Genomic DNA, 23,850 nt, shown 5'->3' with positions numbered 1-23,850 from the left:
TATTGACATTTTCCCATATCAGCAGGACAACATTGTTAGTCAGTACCTTCTAAATTGTAATATTTTAACACTATGGTTAAAGTTAGTTTAGGAGCAAAAACTACTTGGTTAAGGTTAAGGAAAGATCATGGTCATGGTTAAAAGAAACCAACATTGACTGTTGGCGATAATGGGAAAAGAACAGTGGTCTCCCATGTTAAAGTCACATACTTTGTTGACCCAATTATGTCACACTACTTCCCCCGTGGCCTCTTGAAGTTCATATTCATGTAAGAGGTCAGGTAAACTTAAACATAGGTTGCTTTAGGAATTTGAACAAACTACTGATGCTGTTGTATTTCTGATGTGGACGGTCTCAAAACAAAAATTGAGTGCACCTGAAATGTTGGTAATTACAGGAACTATGGTAGGTAAAAGTTGAAGCAGGAAGTGAGGGTAATAATTTTACTTTCTTTTTCTCTCCCCAGAAAAATGACAGCATCAGTTTTTTTTTCCCCCAAAACATTTGCTTACGTTCAGGTAAACTCTCAGAAGCAAAGGAGGAAGCAGTGGGATGTTATTATAGAGTGATAAAGTCCACAGAGGGAGCAGGTCAGGGTGGATGGAGGGGTCAACATAACATCACTGATTCAATTTTGATTTCTTTTGGACTTGTCCAAATAAGTTTGGCTAATCTAGGGGTTTGTTTCCAACCTTTCTGATCATCTGCTTGTGTTTCTTGACCCATCAAACTTCTTTTTAGTGATGCCAATCTGGATGCAGCGAGCATGATGGGGCAACTGCATCCTATTCATTTTCTATGAGGAGGATGGACCAAGATGGGACTACAGACAGTGAGGGCCAGATGTACAGTATAAGGCAAAAGGACAGATTCAGATCATTTGATAGTACAGTCTGAGTACTACTATGTTGAAATCTATTTATGTGAATTAATTTCAATAGTTATGATACGGTTAAGCTGGATACTTCTGTGTTAAAGGGTTACGCCTTTGTCTATGCTATTGCTGATGTGCACCTCCTCAGGACAGAGATACCATGGAGAGACAACAAGCACTGTGATTGGTCAACTGTGGCTGCTTGTGTTTTCTCCTACATGAAGGAAGTTGAAGAAGACTGAGATATCGTCTCCTTTTCAGTAACACACATCTAACAAAGCCATTTCACTGTAGACCTGTTCATCGCAATCACATCTTTGTATGAATGAATGAATATAAACACAGCAATTGAACAGCAGTAGTCTCCCATGCAGTAATGAGTCAAATCAACGTGAAGTTATCTGGATGTAACTCCAGCTCTATAAGTCTGTGTGTAGCCCACCATCTCTCTGCATCAGAAAGTAAGTGAAAGAATGTAAACACAGTTACTGTAGGGAATATAATTAAAACATGATACGGCCCGATCATGTACAATAAATGCATTGCAATGGGTGAAATCTGAAATAAAAACCTACGCCATATGTATCTATGGTGGGGCTGCCGTTAACCCCTTGCAGAAATCCAGCTTTAAGGTGGAATAAAATTTATTCCAAAAATATCTTGAGTATCTTTAAGTGAACCATTTGACAGTGTTTCAAGAACAGCCACCATTTTGTCCAGTTTAAAGGTCAGCAGCAGAGACCAATTACAACCCAGCAAGTTCATCCACTCGGGTGTGGAAGGGTTTATGTTCATGATCTGCCATATAGCCTAATTAAAATTATATCTTATGATGTCTAAATTGCTTTATTAGACCACAATAAAAAAGTGGAAATAGTTGTATAGTGTTGCCAAGCAAATATTTTATACCCACAAAAGATTTGGGAATATTGATAGATGACAGACGATTCTTACTGAGCAGACTTACAGTGCCAAACAGGAATTTTCTGATCATGCAGAGAATGAGGTAGGCCCAGAATATGTGCAGACAGAGAAGAACCACTAGCATCACGTTGAAGAAGTAGTAGCCAAAGAAGGCAGGGTAGTGGTGAATGGGGTAGATCCAGGTACAGTGGATCAGCCTGAAACACAGCAGAATAGAAACAACAAGTCAAAATCTCTATTATCCAGGGTTATGACCTGTATCCTGTGTAATTTGATTATGTTATGTGTTTTATTGGTACAAATGAAATGCTGTTAGAACCTCAGACCTATAGTCTTAGTTTTATCATATGTTTTTGGCTAAGACAAATACCATCATCTCTCATAAACACTCAATTTATTTGATCCACCTCATCTTAAATTAATACAGTCTAATCCAGCATGTCTGCAATGATTCCCACCTTTGTGAATATTCTATTATTCAGTTTGTTTTGAAACTATCTGAGAGGTGTTGATTCAACTTAATTCAAGTGTAGTGTGTTATAATAAGAGTAAATGAAAGTATCTTTTGGCATTTTTAGAGCGTAAACAGTAGAGAGTTGACAGGAAATGAGGATCCCTTGTTGGACTTGCAGGGGATGTTGCAATGACTTGGTCAGCATCTTAAATGACACCAGGACAAAGAGCATGAACATTTGTAACAGTGTTATCAGTCACTCCAATAACAGTAACTACAGTATGTGTACAAACAACCTAATTTATTGTTATTCCAGTTCAATTAAACTTGTAAAAATAAGTCAAACCCAGTAGAGCTTAACACATTTAATTTCTTGTTTGTCTTGTGTGTGTGTATATATATAATATATATATATATATATATATATATATATATTCAGTCCAGCTATGTAGAAGTGTTTACTGCATAATAAAGCAATGATTAATGAAAAAGGCAACTGATGTGTAGCAAACTGTAATATGGCGACTCCAGTGTGTGATCAGCAACACACATTTGCTTCCCAGTTTATAAGTCTAAGTTTATAAGAAATAAATTAAAGTTTAAATGTCTAAATTTAACAGAATCTATGGAAACTGTCATTTAGCATACTCATGCATACACATAAATATATATATGCAGATTCTTTCTCACACACACACACACAGACATTTTATGAGCTCACCAGAATGGGAAGATGATCAGTCGTGTTACCATAAACACTATGGCAAACAGAACAAAAAGAGTTTTGCAGGTTTTCTCCCATTTGGCATAGTTGAATAGTTTGGCAGACTAAAAGAAAAAGGAGTTGCATTGTTAATCAACCATATTCAAAAACACAGAGCAAGTTTGAATTAAATTACCATCCATTTTCTGCTGCAAATCATACTTACTGGTAAGTAAAAAGCCTTAATGGTATCATAGTATAATCTAAACCAGTCGAATGCCAACATTTAGTGCCAGTGCAGGTAGTTGTGTGTCCTTTAGAGAGGCAGAAAGTAAGGGTGTGGAAGTTTTGGTGGTGGATGGGTATGGCAAGCCACAGCGGTCAGCGGGCATGTGCGTAAACATCTAAGGCAAGGCAAGTTTATTTGTATAGCACATTTCAATAATTCAAAACGCTTTACCTAAAACATAAAAACAATATAGGGCAATATGAAAAGACATTTAAATACAATTAAAAAGAGTTAAATAGAAAATAAAAACAAGATAAAACAGGGGAGTAAAAGTTACAGTGCAGTGTAAGAAATTAATCATTCATCAAACAGAAAAGTCGTCAGCCTTGTTTCAGCCAACCTGCAGTTTTCTGGGAGTTTGTTCCAGATATGTTGTGCATAAAAACTGAACACTGCTTTTCCATGTTTAGTTTTGAATCTGGTGACAGAAAGTAGACCTGTCCCAGACGACCTGGATGGGGAGGTCTGGATGGTTCATAACGTAGCAGAAGATCAAAAATGTACATTGGCTATGTACCACAATCCTTTAAAGTAGCTGTAATTAAACCACTTCTTAAAAAGCCCACTCTTGATCCGGGGTTTTTTAGCCAACTATAGACCTATATCTAACCTTCCCTTTCTCTCTAAGATCCTTCAGAATGCAGTCTCCAATCAGTTGTGTGACTTTCAAAATAATAGTTAATTCAACAGTCAATAGTTTATTTGAGGATTTTCAGTCAGGATTTAGAGTGAATCACAGCACAGACACAGCACTGGTGAAAATTACAAATGACCTTTTAATTGCATCAGACAATGAACTTGTCTCTGTACTTGTCTTGTTAGATCTTAGTGCTGCATTCGACACCATTGACTATCACATCCTTTTACAGAGACTGGAACATGTAATTGGCATTAAAGGAGCCGCACTAAGCTGGTTTAAATCCTATATATCAGATCGATCTCAGTTTGTAAATGTTAAGTCCTCCGTGCACGCCAAATTTAGTCACGGAGTTCCACAAGGTTCTGTTCTTGGACTGACATCAAAACAGTTGTTTAATGCCAAGAAGTTGTTCAGCTATTGAGACCAACAAGAGGTTTGATATGGGCCTATAATTGTTCATTAATGACGTGTCTAGATTGTTCTTTTTTAAGAGTGGCATGACGACTGCAGTTTACTGGGCCTGTGGGAAGACACCTGAGACGTGCGTATGTGCGTAAACATGTATATTAAAGCTTCAGTACCATTTGCTGGTAATAAGGTCAATCCCTTTTGGTGTATTATCCTACCTATGCCTACTGTTACCATCACCACATCTACTGCCTTTTAACATAAGGTCTGACGATTGCATACGTTGTGGTCAAATGGGGTCTTACCTGGTTGTGTAGATGCGCTTCCATGGTTATGTAGAGGTATGCTTTTATCATATGACTCTATACACATTAGGAACCATTCGTTTAGTGTTGGTGAATCATATAGGGCTACATTCGGCAGACATTCAACTGTTATACATTTGCTTTACTATAACTACTACTAACAATACCACTACTAGACCTACTACTACTACTACTACTACCAATAATAATAATAATAATGATAATATCAATAATGGGGTTTGACCAGAGAAAGGCTGGAGTGAAGAGCAGTAAAAGTGCTTTCAGACAGCGAGTGGCAAGGACAGGATTTCAACTTTCTCAACTTGCCGGTGGTGATGGGTCCAATTCAAGATACAAAACATTGATGGTGCCAGACAGCAGCCGCGGCAGCAACCGCTTGCTGCTGAAAGCACCTTATGTGATGAGACCTACTATAAAAACAGAAGAAGTGATCTTGCCACACTTATTTCACATGTTAATGCATCTTAAGTACTATGGAATGCCACTGATATCACAATTTGGCTGCTTTTAGTGACCAGGCATCACTAAATTAAAATTAACATTTCATGACATCTGACAGCGCTGAAAGCAGGCGAAAGTGACACCAATGGTATTACATTCCAAACGCCATCAGAAAATTATACGATACGTGTTTATGAGCCACTGACCACAGTGGCTTGCCATAGATGGGAGTGTAGTGCATCTGACCTTTGCGCAGGAGAATACGGACAGTACCCAATAAGTTGGGGATAATACCCAAGCACTGTTTACATCAACAGGCTAAAAGTAAAGCAAAACATAGTTCTCAGTAGCAGCACGCCATGCCATCGTACATTCTTAACTCACTTACACTCTTCTCTCACAAGTAAACACAAAATGCAGTTTTTAAATGAAGGTTGTTGTTATTAAGGGAAAACAAATCCAAACCTGCATGGCCCTGTGTGAAAAAGTGATTTCCGCCTAAACCTAATAACTGGTTGGGCCACCCTTAGCAGCAACAACTGCAAGCGTTTGCGATAAGTTGCAATGAGTCTAAATAAATGCAATCACTATTTCACACAGGGCCATGTAGGTTTGGAAAAAACTGCATTTGGTGTTTACCCATATTATCTTTGACTAATATTTAAATTTGTTTGATGATCTGACATTTAAGTGACAAACATGCAAAAAAATAAGAAATCAGGAAGGGGGCAAACACTTTTTCACACCACTGTATATCAATATTCCTGCCGCACTACCAGTAATACTTCAAACCTTGTTATTAACATTTTAACAGTAACTATCTTGTCACCACAATCATCTCAGCTTCCATACCCGAGGATAATGCAGGTTATGGCATAACATAGTCCTTATGCCACTTAGGCTTGTATTTAATACGTGGCTGTTTGTGAGAGGGGGAATGACTGACATGGGTCTAGATGGGTCAGAGCTTTGTCCAACGACAGGAGGAAGGTGAGCAAGGTGAGAAGCATGGAAGTCTTTCCATCACTCAGTAAGAAGGAGTTTGGGCCTATTCTCTTTCTCACAGTTGCTGGGGGAGTGATGCTTAGGGACATGATGAGGCTTCCCTATCCCTACTTTCTTTCCTAGCCGAAGTAAGGTGTGCGTGCACCACGTTTAGCATCTGTGTAACGCTGCATTTTCTTCTGTTGTCTCTGAACTGCATGACGAGCAAAAGCATCCTGTGGAGACATGGCAGACGGCAGGGGAAGAATGTCTAGTTTGGTATGCATTTCTCTGCCGTAAAGGAGTTCACATGGTGAGGTGGTTACAGCGTGTGGCGTTGCACGGTACAGCTGAAGCCAGTTCATGACAGTCTCTTTCCATGATGACTGTTGGATTGCAGTCTGAATGCAGCTTCTGAGGGCACAATGGAGCCTCTCAATAGTGCCATTAGCATCTGGGTAGTAAACTGATGTTCTGCTATGAGATAAATTTTGGTCATGCAAGAACGAGGCAAAAGCTGCAGAAGTGAACTGTGGACTGTTGTCTGTGGTAATACTCTCTGGGTTACCATGACGACTGAAGACAGAGGTCAGGAAGTCAGTGATGTCCTCAGTGGTGGCAGTATGTGAAAAAGCAAGCTCAGTCTACTTAGAATAATAGTCTGTCAGTGTGATGGCATACCTGCAGGCAGGAACAGTGGTCAAGGGGTCCAACAACATCAAGGCCCAGTTTCTTCCACAGCCCATCAGGCAGTGGGACAGGTTGCAGAGGAGCAGGGTGAGTACAGGCTGTTTTATCAGTGGACTGGCAGAGTATACATGAGGCGATGCAGGACTGTAATTGTGAATACATTTTTGGCCACCAGTAGAGGTCTCTCAGGCGCTGCTTTATGTGGACAATCCCTTGGTGACTCTTGTGTGATCAGTTCGTGCTGTAGTGAGTCTTGAGCCTCTGAGGATGTAATTTTTCCTTGACTGAGAGCTCATCTCTGATCTTGTAATATGGGGCCAGTGCATCTCTCACTGATTTAATGGAGGGAGGCCAACCATTTTCCATTCGTGTGTGCAGGGCTGACAGTTCAGGACAAGAAGAGCAGGCAGAGTCAAAGTTAGCCACTAGTAGGGACCTCAGGATAGCAGAAATTTGTGCCACCATCTCAGGTTCTGCATCTAGGGTGGAGTCAGAAGGTACAAGCAAGAGAAAGTGTCAGACAATCAGCCGTGTAATTCTGGGAACCTGGTCAGTAGACGACATCATAATCAAAACAGAGCAGGCATGCAGACCAGCGGGCAACATGCACTCTAGCCCGAGCAGTGTTGTCAACGCCTGGTGGTCTGTGCGGAGGGTAAAGGGACATCCCCACAGGTACGTTCTCGCAGGAGTCCATGTAAAGGTGTCTTTGTCACTGGCACATGCAAGCGCCACGACTGTTGCAAAGTTGGGCAAAAACTTTGAGCACCAGGACACTAGGCCCAGAAAGGACCTCAGGGCAGTGACGTCAGTTGGAGGAGGAACTTTCTGGATGGATCAATGTGTTCTTGGTAAGGAAGGATGTCATCTGCAGTGATGGTATGATCTAAGAAGTATAGAGAGGGCTTCCTGAAGTGACATTTACTATCGTTGAGCACCAGTCCAGCCTCTTTCAGTTTTTGGAGGACAGTGTTGAGATTCTGGTCATGTTCAGCAGGGGTGTTGCTGTAGACAATGAGGTTGTCCAGATAATTTTGGACACATGGGAGGCCCTTGAGAATGTCAGCCATCATTTTCTGAAAGGCTGAGGGGGCGGTTGCAAGGCCATAAGGAACCCTACAGAATCTGAAAAGGCCCTTGTGTGTCATAAATGCTGTAAGGACTCTGCTATCTTCATGGAGAGGCAGCTGGTAGTATGCATTAGCCAGCTTGATTGTAGAGAACATCTTAGCACCTTGTAGGTTTGCAAAAAGTTCATCCACATGAGGCATGAGGCAGGTCCAGTTCAGCTGAGACAGACGCCCTTACAGTAAAAGGCAGGTGTCATAGTTTCTGCCGTACTGGTTTGACAGTAGGATCAATTTTCACCTTGTGCACAAAGTTTTGTGCACAGCTGACGTCAGGAGCAGCAGGGATGCAAGAGGCAGGTGCAGAGTTTGTGGTCAACACAGGAGCAGGGGAAGCAGTGGGTGGAGGAAAGACAGTATTGCTTTTGACGCAGATGTTTAAGGCAGCCATGAGATCTCTTCGTTGTAGAGGGGTGCCCTTCTTCACCACAAAGAACGTGGCTGAGGCAGTTGAAACTCCTCTACTCACTTGGACTTGTAGGCAGCCAAGCACAGGGATTCTGTCACTAGCCGAATACTAGGTGGGAACAGCGGTGTGTCACTGAAGTACTGCTCATAGGTGTGGTGTGGCAAAATAGACACTGCAGAGCCTGTATCCACAACTAGCTCATGCTCGTTGACAAGAAAAACAGGTGTACTGATATTAATCTTGCACCTAAGTGTCTCTGATGCCTGGCAGGAGTCTCTTAAGTATTGCACTGTCAAGTTAGGTAGCAGTATCTCACCTACATCACTGGTTCTGGATGAGCGGCAAACAGGGGCAAAATATTTATGGCACGATTTACAAGTTGTCTTCCCTGCAGGGAGAATTAGCCAAATGTTTGTCAGAGCCACACCTGAAGCAGGTACAGGAGGATGTAGCAGTGGCATTAGAAGGCTTATTTGGGCAATATAACTGCCGTACATATTTCTTTCAATTAATATGTTCTATAATTTCCATACATATTATTTCTGTCGTTTTAATGTTTTTGTTATGTTTGTTTAAATTAATTTATGCATATTGAGTGCTTATGTTAAGTAGGAACTAAAGTACATATGCGTTATACACGGACATTTTGAAAGATGCAACAGGAAAATCACGGACCTTTGGTGAGAAGTTAATATCTCTGCATGTGAATTTAAGTTGTAAAGAAGTTGCAAAGAAGAAAAGATGTTTTTCATTTTTGTATTTTGATCAGGGTATTTCAAGAACTCATTCCCTCTTGGTTATATGCAGCCAGCGAGGTATGTAAAGTATGTTTGTGTTTCCCGAGTGTATTTGTATAGGGTTTTTTGCAATATATGTGAATGTGTTTATGTTTTACATTGTCATACTGTAGTTTGATGGTGGATTTCATTGACGGTGAACGTGATAGCGGAGAAAAGAATGAGAAAGGCAATAAATCCATCAGTATCCAGAACCATGGCGTCGTTTATTTCCCGGAGGGAGTGATAGGCGAGTGTACTGTTTGTATTTCTGTTTAGAGGCACGTGGACGTGGCTGTAGAGCTTGCACTGGGGCACTGCTATCTGCTGCAATCATTTTAGCTTGAACAGCAGATTCCACTTGTATTGCAGTTGTAATTGCTTTGTCCAGTGTCGGATCTGGTTCAAGCAAAAGCCTTTTCCTAATGCTGGGGTTGCACACATGTTCAATTAGCTGCTCACAGATCATTTCGCTCGTTTTATCATCAAATCCACATTTTGAAGCAAGGTCACGCAATGCCACATAATGTACAATAGTCTCATGAGGCGCTTGCGTCCGCTTTCTGAATGCATGCCGTTCCACAATGACATTAACTTTGAATGGTAAATGGACTGTACTGTATTTAGCACCTTTCTAGTCTTTCTGACTACTCAAAGCACTTCAGCAGAACTGCTCATCAAAGTAACTAATCATTCACACACATTCACACACCGAAGGCACTCGGGAGCAATTTGGGATTCAGTGTCTTGCCCAAGGACACTTCAACACGTGGGCTGGGGGAAGCCGACCTTCTTGATTGGTGGACGACCCACTCTACCACTAAACCACAGTTGCAAAGTACTCTGGCGTGAAGTACTTCTCTAAAGCAGAAACAGCATAGGCAAAAGTGTCACCTGTTTCTGGCAACGAGTAGAAAATCCGTTGTCCCTCAGTCCTGAGGGAATGGAGCAAATTAGCTCTCTTGCAATCCTTAGGCCAAGTTTCCCCTTGCACTAATCACCAGCAACTAGTTGTTGAAAATCTGCATCCACATGTTGAAAGGCATCGGTGGCTCTCCTGGTCAGGTAAAAAACATTGTAGGTGGAGGCACATTTCCAGCCATGTTGAGTCAGTAAAAAAAGTGTCAAAGCACGTAGGTTCACTCATTGCCAAAATGTAGTGTTGGCTCGTGAATAAAAGAAGGCAGAAGTCTTAACAAGCAGTGTTTACTTCAACAGGCTAAGAGTAAAGCAAAACAGAGTTTTCAGTAGCAGCACACTATCATACATTCAGTAGTAGCCATCTTAACTCTCTTACTCTCCTCTATATAGCATCTCAACTAGTACTTACTTTATGACAGTGCTCCCTAGTGGCATAAAGTGGCAGACAAATGAATGGTGGGACACAACACATACAGTACGTAATCAAATCTGTGTCAGTTGTCAAATATCAGTTGTTAATTTACATATACAACTCATTTTGATCTCGCTTTTCTGTTTTAAAAATCTTAAAATATAGTTCCTGAGCCTCAGAATTTCTGTTGTTTGGGTTACTAGCAAACATCTATTTAATCAGGAAGGGGTTTACGAGGCTGCATGGAGTTTTAAAATCCAGACAAGTTTTGAAACTGGGAGAGAAACAGAAATTTACTGATTGCTGTTAATCTCAAGAATAGAGAATAGCACAGCTTTCTGCTACACAACATTATTAAAAAAAAAAGTCTTCCCAATGCTCTCTCCCCGTCCCCCCTCCGTCACACACACAGACTTTGTGCCTTCGCTGTCTCTCTCTCACTCCCACACTCTTACCTTCCCTGTGATTTCTATCTCTTCATTTTCTGTGGGGGTTTCTGTCCTCTCTCTTTTCTTCTGCAGCTGTCCCTCAGACTCAGGCTACCAGTTTCACCACAGCTAACGTAATTTTACAAGTCTCTTTCCTCCTCTGTTAATTACGTTTACTGATCTGAATGTCCAGATTGACACAAATATATTTAAAATGAAATTTGTGTGGTTCTCACTGCTCTCTCAACATGCTATCAGGTGATAGGGCTGTTTAAACCCATATGTGGCTGTGACTGACCTCCAGTAAAACATCGGAGGCATCATGGACGAGCATGACCAGTGTTCCTATACGAATGTAGTTGACACACCAGGAAAATGATAAGAGGACCAGCGTGGCCAAGTGGTGGATGATTTGCTCCTTAAAGTCCTGAAGGAGGAAAAAAACAAAGTCATTTAACATGTAGAACGCTGGGGGAGTTTGAATGCTTTCAGCAAATGTCATAGCAATCTACCAATTAGGTTACAAGGTCACATTTCTAGTGTGCACATGGAAACTTTGTCCTGGTGGTGGCACTAAAGGAATGATCAGGGAGCTCGTTACACATTAATCAGGGTTCACCCTCTGGAGATAATGAATATCCAGTAGTTGTGGAGACATCTTGCTTCTGACCTGTTCAATGGACCAACAGACATCGCCGTGCTTAAGCCCGACTACTAACATGGTCCGTCCACTTTATGATAGGAAACAGGGTCCTCTGGAGCATGGGGTCCCCACCTTTTTTGCACCATGGACCGTTTTTATATTAACAGTGTCGTTGAGGACTGGACGTTATTGTCAAGCGTAATTGTTCTTCACACCTCATTAGTACACACACTGGAACGAGCATAATACAGGGTTTCCCCATTAGTCTGTTTTCGGGTTAACATGCCACTTCACAAATCATACAAGTTTTAGATTATGTCTGAATTCTCTCTATTGATCCTTGCAACACACAAATAAGCGAAAATAAAAGTTAGAAAATTACAGACCAACAGAAAGAGGAGGAGAGAGACAGAGAGAGAAAAGAGAGTGCTGTTGTTGGGGGTGTGACATGGAGGGATGAGGTAAAATACAGCATAGACTACACCAAGTTCAAATAATTACTGCAAAAATAGCTTATAATAGTCAACAAATTATAATTCAGCTTTTTTTGCCCGATCCCATAATTTTCTTGTGGCCATGTAGCAAATGTTCCATGGCCTGGTATCGTTCCGAGGCCCTAGGTCCACAGCTCTGGAGGAAGGAGGAGGGTCCTCTCCAACCATAACTAATTCAGATGTTGATAAAAGGAAATGGCAATGCTTAATTACGATACACCATTGAAAATGTCACTTTGGATAATTACATTGCACTATTGAACAGTACATAGAATTGGTGTGAGGCCAAACTGTTTTTTTCAGCATTCAAGTTCAAGTTCTATATTTGTCATATGCACAACAATTACAGGCAGTTGTTGGCAATGAAATTCTTTGTTTACTGGCTCCGTCCAATAATACTTATACAAAACATCTAAAAAAGAAAATTTTAATCTAGACATAAGACATAAAATAGTGCAGAAGTTCAACTATAAGAATACAATATGATATATATATATATATATATACACATACAGTATGTACAGAGATGTTAACAGGTAGCAACATTAATTAAAAGTATGTTAAAAGTATGTTGAAGCATCTAGTAAAATAGTGTGTCCACCTTGCATGTGACAAATATCACTATTGGAATAACTCAATTATAATCTCTCACTAACATATAATTCATAATAGGGCTGGGCAATATGGCTTATAAATAACAGTGATGTTGATAGGTTTTCAATGTTGTGAGTCCCCGGGACCCACAGGCGGTCATTTGAGTGGGTCTCCAATAAAATTTGTGTTTTTGCAGTAAACTCGTAGTTAAACTTGTGTTTGATGTTATAGGGTTATAATTATGGTTATGTATCTGAAAATGTATCAAAATTAAACAAATAAAATCCCAAATCTGTAAATACACTGCAGACACACAGCATCTGACAGAAAGAGGAGGTCATATTATACAGAGAAATATTAGCTTTTTCTGGGTGAATAAATGGCAACAAGAATGCTGAGCTTTCAAGTTTCATCAGGAGTCACCATCAAGCACATCATGTTTAATTAGTAAAGTAAGCACAAGCTCACGGTTCACCACCAACCTCTCTACCCTTTCTAACATGTTCTTCCCACTCAGCGACACATCCACTGAGAAACCAACACTGATTATTGGCAGCTCCATTTTGAGAAACATTTTGTGAAGTTAGCGACACCAGCGACCATAATCAAATGTATTCCTGGGGCTAGAGCAGGCGACGTTGAATCCTATTTAAAACTGCTGACTAAGGATAAACGTAAATACAGTAAGATTGTTATTCACGTTGGTGGTAATGACTCCCCAGAGTATGCCAATCGGAGGTCACTGAAGTTAATGTTGAATTGATGTGTACATATGCAAAGACAATGTCAGATTCCGTAGTTTTCTCTGGGCCCCTGCCAAACCTGACCAGCGATGATATGTTTAGCCGCATGTCTTCATTCCGCCGCTGGCTGTCAAGGTGGTGTCCAGCGAATGATGTGGGCTTTGTAGATAATTGGCACACTTTTTGGGGACCTGGTCTGATTAGGAGAGATGCCATTCATCCCACTTTGGATGGAGCAGCTCTCATATCTAGAAACCTGACTGCTTTTATTAGTGGACCTAAACCATGTCAACTCACAGTTGAGACCAGGAGGCGGAGTTGCAGTCCTACATGCTTCTCTGCACTTCTAGAGCAGTTACCCACCCAAAACTCCTTGACGGTGTCTGCCCCCTGACCACTTAAATTAACAAAACCAAAAATTAACAGAAGAGGAGTTATACATAAAAACGCTGAAATAGCACAACACAATAGGAGAATTAAATGTGGACTCTTAAACATCAGATCTCTGTCATCTAAAGCTTTACTACTGAACAATTTAATATCAGAGTATCATATTGACTTATTTTGTCTTACTGAAACCTGGCTGCGTCATTACAGGAACCGCACTAAGCTGGTTTGAATCCTATCTATCAGATTGATCTCAGTTTGTAAATGTTAACGGTGAGTCCTCCGTTCAAGCCATCTGATTCCACAGATCTCAATTTGGGTTCGGGAGGCAGACACCATCTCCACATTTAAGAGTAGGCTTAAGACTTTCCTCTTTGATAAAGCTTATAGTTAGGGCTGGCTTGGTTGAGTCCTGAACCATCCCTTAGTTATGCTGCTATAGGCCAAGACTGCTGGGAGACTTCCCATGATGCACCTCTTTCCTCTCTCCTCCACTCCCTCTGTATGCATTTTTATCCTATTACTGCATGTTACAAACTCGACATCTTCTCTCTCCCGTAGTTCTGTGCTTTCTCGTTTCTCTGTCGCTTTCAGCAGGTATTTCTGCCTTTGGAGCTGCAGAGACTGGATCTGTGGTTGTGGGCCACCTGCTGCCTCCGTGTTCCTGCTTGACAACTGCTATACAGTTGTTGTTATTGGCTCTGTCATTCCTATTATTATCAGTTTATTAATATGATTGTTACCACTACCATTACATTATTATTATTTAAAAAATTATAGGTGGTATTTGCATTGTGCGTCCCTCTCCCCCACCCCCTCCTTCAAAACCTCTCTCGCTCTCTTATAACCCCTCTCTCTCTAAACCCTCTCTCTCTCTCTCTAAACCCCCTCCCCTCTCTTTCTCTCTTAAAACCTATTACTGCGTTCTTTCAGATTTTAACGTGTGAGAGACTCAGGATGTGTACCTAGCAATATCACTGAAATAGCAATATGTTTAGGCTATGTTGTGATATACAATATATATCTTGATATACACATTTTCTCTAAAATAACATACTATAAATTCTCAAATAGTGCAAACATAAGATGATCTTAAAGAATATGATGCATTCCTGTAGATTCAACTGCCCACCAGTATATAAAGGAGTTAAAATTAACCTTAAACATCTACAGCAGTAAAATACAACATACACAATAATGCAGCAGTAATAATAATCCAAAAACATCGTATATAATAGTAAAACACTGAAAAGGACCATTTTACTGCACAATGAGTAGGCTAAGTAAATTTTGCTATAATACATACTTTTACCTTAGTAAGGTTTAGAATGCAGACATTTTACTCATAGTGGAGTATTTTCAAAGTTGGTGTTAGTACTTTTAAGTTATGGACCTGAATAAGTCTTCCACCTCTGGTTAGCACACCCACAGCCCTCCTGCTTTTCTGTGTTTCCCGGCCGAGCCTTCCCCTTACGGTGGCCTTGTGGGTAACCAGCGGTGTCGTGAAAGTGAGCCTTTCCCTTATGTTACCTTAGTCAGCCATAAAGTGTGTAGATGAGCTCAGGTTGCAGTATAATAGTTACTGGACGGCGGTGTGTTGTGTTTGCTGCCACAAAAAATAAATAAAAAGTCCCTGTTTATGTAGCATTACTACAGCGTCTTCTTGTACTCTTCACAGCAGAGTTGCTCTGGACTGTGAACAGCTAGCTAGTTAGCATCTTCGAATCAGGCTAGCATCAATTAAAAAAGCCTAAAACCGGAGGTCCCCCACTATGTTTTGGAGCTGCGGAGCTGGAAGCCACGGGTAGAGTAATCAGAGTGATCAGATGATTGATCACGTTTTCTCTTGTTGTAATAAAGTTAGCTGCTACCTAGCTAGTTAGCTGTTCACAGCCTGGACCAACTGCAGTGAAGAGTAGAAGATGCTGTAGTAATGTTAAATAAATTAGGACTTTATTTATTTTCTGTGCAAATAAACAACACACAGCCTTTCAATTACTATTATACTGTAACTTGAGCTTATCTACACACTAAATTGTTGACTAAAGTAATATAACTACCCCTCAGCGGCAACCACTGAAAACTTGAATATGACGATATGGTCATCTGCTATATTACACATTAATTAATATTCTAATATATCGAATATATTCGAGATATCCCTAATTCATAACTCACTCCCTACATATATGATGTTGTATGATCTTACTTATCCAGCATAGACTTATTTAAGGTGATATGTTTGGTCCCTACTCTCTCATGGAAGGCTCTCTGTGTAAAAATAGTGTGATGAACAACAATGTACAGGTTACATTCTGCATGCCCAGAGGGGAAACCATGAACAATGTGGTCCAGTACTTGCTGGAATACAGGGTGGTTTCCTGACCACTGGAAAATACCTTGTTTTTGGTAGAAGTACTGAGAATTGAAGAACTAATAAGCACATACAATGGTTGGTCTGGCTCCAGAGGGTGAAGGGGCAGCACATGAGTCTTCTAATGCCCTTGAAGATACAGACATGGAGCAGTGTGATGTTCAAAACATAATGATCTGTCACAAAGTGTTTCATAACATTCATGATGGTGTGAATGTGTAAGTGTATGAAACAGGTCCTAATTAGAGTTGCATAGAGAGCACAGTTAGGTGCGCGGGCAGATTGAAATCCCTTGGGGAAACTGCATACGAAGCAACAGTTTTCAGTCCTAGGTAGAAATTAAGGCAGGGAGCTTTAGTTTCTAGCACAGTAAAGAACGAAAGAAGCAGTAAGCAGTTCGAGGGAAAGATTCTCTGCTGGAGATGCTGTTAGATAGGATCCTAAGGACAGGAAAATGATAAAGAATAGCAAGGCAGGTTGTGGTGTAGATAGGCTACACTAAGGTAAGACCTTTGCTATCAGTCATCTGGTCCGAAGATTTTAGACAAGTGCCAGTAAAAAAAAGGAGACCCTCACATTATATATCCAGATGAAAAAATGAGACAAAAGAGTCAGGGAAGGCTCAAGAGTTTAATTTATTTGCTGTGTTTGTGTTGTTGTTAAGGTTAACAAGAGGTTAACAGAAGTTGAGAAAAAGTGTCATTGTAATCATTATTGTGTTGTTATAATTAATCATTGTGTTATTGTAAGAGCTGAAAAGAGTAGAAGATAAAGTATGAGTATAAAAGGCGATAAAGTGACTGCGCCAAGACCCACAAGGCAAAATACAGAAAGCAAAAATTGTTCTGAGTTGGTTTCAGATCCATGCTGCTCAGATGGCATCCCTGCCAAAAGGTGAGCACGCTGAATAATGCAACGCCCTCCAGTACCACTAGCCCTGCCTTCCTACTATGGGATCTACCCACTGATGGCTGAGACACTGTGGTCCCCCACTATGTTTTGGAGTAATGCTACATAAACAGGGACTTACAGCTCTGCCCTATACCTCACTGGCTTCTACAGCCAAATGGTAATGTCCAAAGACAGTGGACTGCACAGTGTGGCATGCTCAGCAGCGATGGACAGTGGGAGGGACTGCATCTGGAGGTGCTACATCAGATACATGGGACACACTTTTAATACGGCCTGCTCTGACGTGCCTACCCATGGCCATCGAGGTACAGAGGCGACCTTACAGCTACAACCACTGCCCTCTACTGGACAACAGTGGGACTACAACATAGCCATGGCTGCCTACCTACCCAGCCACATCAACTGCAGCAGCAGCTCCGCCCATGACAGCCACAGCAGCTGCACCACCTGCTGTTCAGACACTTGCAGCCAATAGTCCCTTTAATAAAGAGGCACTGATGGAAGACAGAATAAGGAAAAAAGATGAAGAAATAGCAGAACTAACAAGATGAGAGAAGCTGTGGGAAAACAAATTAAAGACAGAAGGAGACTTGGAGGTGAAGTATGTGGGAAACAGGAAGTGACTACACATGGCTAACAACTGGAACCTTGAAGGATGGATGCCGGCTCATTCAACACCTGGTGCATCAAGGACAATAGCCCTTTATGAGCCATGCTCACAAGAGGAGGAAGCATTAAGGGGATCCCCTGGGCAGGATCAAAGAAGGTCACATCACAAGCTCAGCTCACCTAAACCCATGCAATCTCTCCCCATTCCATCAATACAACGAGAAAAGGATGTGTGTGTCCTGTCCCACATCCCCATATTCATCCACCTCCATGAAAAGCAGACAAGTCCAGACCAGGGCCAAGCAGAATGGACTATGAGACCTTTGGGCTAAACCACCACGACATGGAAGCAGGAGACATGACTCCAGCACGGAACCTAGACTAAGCAAGGTGCATGACAATCTCATGGTTCTGGACATTAACACTAGTTTGTTAATGTGATAATTGAATCACAACAGCACGCACAGAGAGCTGCACAGGAGCAAAAGGACAGACAAGCATTGGATGATGAGATGAGAGACTCCTACAAACAGCTGGAACAGTCATTGACACAAATAGATAACCTTCAAGATCAAATGGTGTGCCTGTGCTGAAGACAAGCAAGACAAAGCACAGACAGTGAATTATACAATGTCCCCCCACAGGCGATAGTCTTGCATGGAACCACCACTGCAACCTCAATACTTCGATCTTCTCCTGGATCAAGGTGATGACCTGCCCATCCCATCTGAACCACAATCATGTCATGACTCAGAAGCTGATGACGACTTTGGTGATGATGATGAGGCAGAACGAAGCTGCAGCAAGCCCACCTTTGAACAGTACAGAGCAGCCGCAGTTACAGTGCCCCCTCAAGACTGATAGCGGAGGCCGCACAGCATACAGTGGGCACGGAAAGTATTCAGACCCCTTTACATTTTTCACTCTTTGTTTCATTGCAGCCATTTGCTAAAATCAAAAAAGTTAATTTTGTTTCTCATTAATGTACACTCAGCACCCCATCTTGACAGAAAACAGAAATGTAGAAATTTTTGCAAATGTATTAAAAAAGAAAAACTGAAATATCACATGGTCATAAGTATTCAGACCCTTTGGTCAGTATTGAGTAGAAGCACCCTTTTGAGGTAGTACAGCCATGAGTCTTCTTGGGAATGATGCAACAAGTTTTTCACACCTGGATTTGGGGATCCTCTGCCAGTCTTCCTTCCAGATCCTTTCCAGTTCCGTCAGGTTGGATGGTGAACGTTGGTGGACAGCCATTTTCAGGTCTCTCCAGAGATGCTCAATTGGGTTTAGGTCAGGGCTCTGGCTGGGCCAGTCAAGAATGGTCACAGAGTTGTTCCGAAGCCACTCCTTTGTTATTTTATCTGTGTGCTTAGGGCCATTGTCTTGTTGGAAGGTGAACCTTCGGCCCAATCTGAGGTCCTGATCACTCTGGAAGAGGTTTTCTTCCAGGATCTCCCTGTACTTGGCCGCATTCATCTTTCCTTCAATTGCAACCAGTTGTCCTGTCCCTGCAGCTGAAAAACACCCCCATAGCATGATGCTGCCACCACCATGTTTCACTGTTGGGATTGTATTGGGCAGGTGATGAGCAGTGCCTGGTTTTCTCCACACATACCGCTTAGAATTAACGCCAAAAAGTTCAATCTGTCTCATCAGACCAGAGGATCTTATTTCTCATAGTCTGGGAGTCCATCATTTCTGTCACCTCCGCAGTCACTCCTTCACCACCGGTGTATTCCAGCCCTATAGCCAAACTAGCGCACTTCTCTGGCTCGGCAGATGACTGCGATGGATTCCTGTTGCTGTGTTTCCTGGTCCAAGAGATGCAGCCGCACCTGTATCCCGACGAGCGATCCAAGGTGGCCTTCTTAATCTCATTGCTCCACAGACCAGCACTCCACTGGGCAGAATCTACATGGTCTTGAAATGGACCCATCACTCAATCTTTTCGCAGTTTCGTAACACACTTCAGGGAAGTGTTCGGCACTCCAGTCGTTGATTCGTCAGCCAGTCATCAGCCTGCACCCTGACCTGCCAGTCCTCAGCCTGCACCTCTACGGACCAGTCTTCAGCCTACTAACCAGCAACTCACCTGCACAGCTGCCCTGCTGCTCACCTGCTCCGGCGCCTCCAGTTCCAGTGCCATCACTCCCTGCCGGATCGCAGCAGCGGCTCCTCGTTCTCAGACTCTCTGCCGGACCGCAGCAGGTCCTCGTTCCCGGACCTCGCGGAATCATCTGCTGGGTTGCAGCACGCCGCGGAACCGTCGGCTGGGTCGTAGAAGCAGCCATACCCTCCTTCTCTGCCGGAGTGGCAGACTCCGGATTCCCGGATGCCACTGGTCAAGCCCGCTCCTCTACCAATCTTCCCGTCGCTGACTTCTTGTCCTACTGCACCGTCACTGGCTTCCTGTCCGGCAGCCCCGTCGCCAGCTCCCTTTCCAGCAGCCCCACCGCCGGCTCCCTGTCTGGCTGTCCCACTGCCTGCTACCTGTCTGGCTGTCCCGCGCTGGCTTTGATCTTTGCCACGGACCTCATGCGGTGAGTCCCGCACAAGGCCAGCCCTCAGGTCATCCACCCAAAGTCCTCAGCTCCGCACCAGGCCAGTACCCGGGTTGTCCACCCGAGAGCCTCAGCTCCACACCTGCCCAGGCTCCGGGACGTCCATCCGAGCCTCCCATCTCCACACCTGTCCAGGCTCCGGGTCATCCACCTGAAGTTCCCAGCTCCGCACATGCCCAACCCCCGGGCCATCCGCCTGGATCAACCTGCTCCCCGTGGGGTAGGACGACCACCACGACGACGGGGTTGTTCTACTCTTGGGAGCTGGCCGTTGAGGGTAATGTCATGGATACGCCAGGCTCCACCGTCTGCTATTCAAGCACACCTGCTCCCTATCACACTCCTGCTCCCCATCAGCACCCAATCACAGCCAGCACAAAAGGGCCAACACACACCTCAGCCAGTGGTCCGACCACGTTTGATACTAGGACTCCCCATGCGACTCTGCATAACCCCTAGCTCCCTTTCCAGTGATTCCCCTCTCCAGCGATCTCCTTCTCCAGCAATCTCCCTCTCCAGCGATCTCCACATCAGCGAGTCTTCCCTCCAATAGTTTCCCCCATCGCCATACCTGCACACCTGTCTTTTACGGCTGTAACCTAATAAATACACATCTGTTTCCATATCGGTGTCTCCTGCCTGTCTGTCCGTAACAGTAGTCATCGACAGGTTTAGCAGATGGGTAGAAGCTTGCCCTACTGCTAAAGCAGACAGACACACTAGTAAATTTTTTGACCAGAGAAGTTATACCTAGGTTTGGTATTCCTGACATCATCAGCTCAGACAATAAAATAGTGGCAAAAGTGACACAACTCCTTAGAATCAGGCACAGGTTAGGATGCATGTACCACCCGCAGTTGCAGGAACTGGTGGAGTGAGCTAACAGAGTGTTGAAAAACAAACTAGCCAAGATCTGTAGTCAAACAAAGATGGATTGGCTGACTGTACTACCACTAATTTTGGCATGCACATGCAAACTAACAGACAACTGCATCTAACACCGCATGAACTGTTTACGACTAGCTATGTAAAATGACTAATTGCCATATGCCAGGTTCTGTTTGAACAGGTGAAAGGTGCCACTGACGCCACCAAGGCAGGACCGACGGCAGAATGGGTGTCTCCAGGAGATTGGGTATACATCAAGAGCTACAAAAGGAAGTGGGATGAACCAGGATGAACAGGGCCATACAAGGTAGTACTGACCACGCCAACTGCTTTCAAGGTTAAAGCATCTCAGAGACATACACACACTAGTGCCATAGACATATACTCTACACTCCCTTCATATATGATGCTGTATGATCTTACTTATCCAGCATAGACTTATTTAAGGTGATATGTTTGCTCCCTACTCTCTCATGGAAGGCTCTCTGTAAAAATAGTGTGACCAACAACAATGAACATTTTACATCCTGCATGACCTGACTGCATGTCCAGAGGAGAAACCATGAGCAGTGGGGTCCAGTACTTTGCAGGTGCAGATGATGGACCAAAAAAAAGTTACAGGAAAATATACTTATTGTGGGACACACAGAGCATTACATGGGGAGTGGAACTGATACAAATACAGCATAACTTGTATGATTCATATAGTCTTGTATGCATTAAAAAAGGGTTCATGAAATGGCCAATTAAGTATATTTTCTAAGTATATATTTTCTTTATATTTTTTTGAAAAGAATTAACAGCCTTGACTAATTGACCCACGGGGGACCTCAATTGTGCTGATAGCTTGAGAACACCCCATCTTCTGCCAGGTCACAGTTTAGTGGGATAAACACGTATTGTTTTAAATCTCCCTAACGCATGTGCCACCACCCTATAAAACAAATTAGAAAAAGTTCTTTGTCTAGTCAGTTGAGCTCAAGACAACTCAGTTTGCTTGTATTCTGTATTGATGCAAATAAAGCAATGCGGACTGAACCCTCTCTGCTCTTTCTTGAATAGTCTCCTTAGTTCTTATTTTTAGTGCATGCTGCAGTTTATGGTTTAATATTATATGTACCATGACTCTTATGTGCAATTTTCATTAAATAAGGATGAAAACCACAACAAGTAGTATATGGTAAAGTGTACCAGTGCGATCAAAGTGACGTACAAATGAGGTGCAATGCAAGCCAATGAGAAACATTTGAGAATAAGTACCTCAACACTCTGCAGGTGCATGAATTAACACAGAAGTGCATTGTAAATTACCTTTTTTCTTTGGAGAGCGATAGATGGAGAGATAGGAAGAGACAGAGACAACAAGCATATTAGGTAAGTAAGTAATCTCAGAAGAAGTGCTTGTTGAAGACAGAGTGGAATTTTGCTGATTTGAGTTTATCCCTGCTGAAAGAGCACACAGGAGAAGAATTTGAGATTTCCTGCAGCACAGTGATTAGTCGTTGTTTGTTTGCATGATCGTAGTGAACGGGGCTAATAAATCTGAATGAAGCTGTTAAGGTAGGTTGGTGCTGTTGGGAATCTGGTAGGGCAAGTTTGGTTATTAGAAAATATCAAAGATATTTATTAAGATTAATAAATTATTAATATTGATAAAATTATTATTAAAGGATTAATATTTATGGGGCACCACCTTGGGGTCAGGGACCAATAACCAAAATGTGAAACCAGTCTCAAATGTGGTCGTCCACTTAGAAATGGCAATATTTAAAATACTATTTTACATTAATAGTGAAGGATGAAAGGCGGGCAGGAATGCAAAACTTAAACAAAGGGAGTAAGAACCAAAATGGAGGCTGCACTTCACTCATCCTTAAGATGGAATGGAGTGCAAACGAGTTAGGTTACCACGCTATCTGGGTTGTTTGGGATGCGTATTTCAGGCCATGTATGTCAGGCATGTAAGGATGTGTGTAGGTTAGTGAAAGAGAGAGAGAGAGAGAAAGGCACACATAGCAAGGTTCATACGATCCTAAATGCTGCAGCAAGACACAATAATTGCCCCTTTATCACACAGGAACCCAGCAGCAAACTTGTACTTGGCAGCCATGTTACTGGACTTTTGTCAGATAAAACGCAAACATTGGCCCCACACGCAGTGACAGAAAACTAACACAAGTAAAGGCCCAGCAGCGTGGGACTGATACAAATAATGAAATGTGCTAAGCATGATAACACACAGCATTAAACCTCCTCCAGAGCTTTGCCTTCACTGCCGGCCTCCCTAGGGATTCCGCGTTTGCTGCCACCTGCTCAGCCTTTTGGCCCAGCCTCCTGGTCGCCCTCCAGACCTGCTCTGCCCATTTTGCCGTCCGCCTGAGGTTTTCTGTTCCTCACCTGTCCCACCCTCAGGCCATCCGCCTAAGGTCTTCTTGTTTTTTAGGGACGGCTGGGAGGCATTATGGTTTTGGGTTTGTGTATAGATATTTCCTGTTTTATTTTGAAATACTCTCCTCTCCTCATGTGTCTTGTACATTTACTTCTGATTTATGCTCAGTGATTATTTAGTCAGTGTGTTTCCCATGTTTCCTTGTCAGTTCGTCCTTTGTTCCTTGTGTCAAGCTTCCCAGCCTATAATTTTTTAATATTTGCTTTGTGTTTCCTGGACCTTGCCCACTGATTTGGACTTTTGGATTTTTCTGCCCGCTCTTGGATTTGTTTGCATGTTTGGAATGCTTTTTTGGATTTGACATTTTGCCTGCCTCACGATCCCCTAAGCGTTGTACCTTTTGTTTATTGAATAAATACCACTGAACTGCACAGCTCTGCTCC

At 42.5% G+C, this 23,850-nt stretch overlaps 1 protein-coding gene across 2 annotated transcripts in view; it reads right to left on the bottom strand.

Annotated features, from left to right (window-relative positions):
- cers3a (ceramide synthase 3a) overlaps positions 1-23,850 on the bottom strand; it is a 58,869-nt gene that overhangs the window by 6,272 nt on the left and 28,747 nt on the right. The window contains exons 8-10 of one of the 2 annotated variants that reach the window (XM_044189586.1): positions 11,106-11,234; positions 2,975-3,081; positions 1,843-1,996 (exon numbers count right to left, since the gene is read on the bottom strand). In XM_044189586.1, coding sequence (XP_044045521.1) covers positions 1,843-1,996; positions 2,975-3,081; positions 11,106-11,234 — 390 coding nt within the window. The remainder of the gene's footprint in view (positions 1-1,842; positions 1,997-2,974; positions 3,082-11,105; positions 11,235-23,850) is intronic. The other variant, XM_044189594.1, reaches the window with a different exon arrangement.

Source organism: Siniperca chuatsi, linkage group LG1, assembly GCF_020085105.1.
Source record: "Siniperca chuatsi isolate FFG_IHB_CAS linkage group LG1, ASM2008510v1, whole genome shotgun sequence".
Taxonomy (NCBI): domain Eukaryota; kingdom Metazoa; phylum Chordata; class Actinopteri; order Centrarchiformes; family Sinipercidae; genus Siniperca; species Siniperca chuatsi.
Note: the sequence above shows the minus strand (reverse complement) of the source record. Positions and strands in the feature narration are given on the sequence as shown.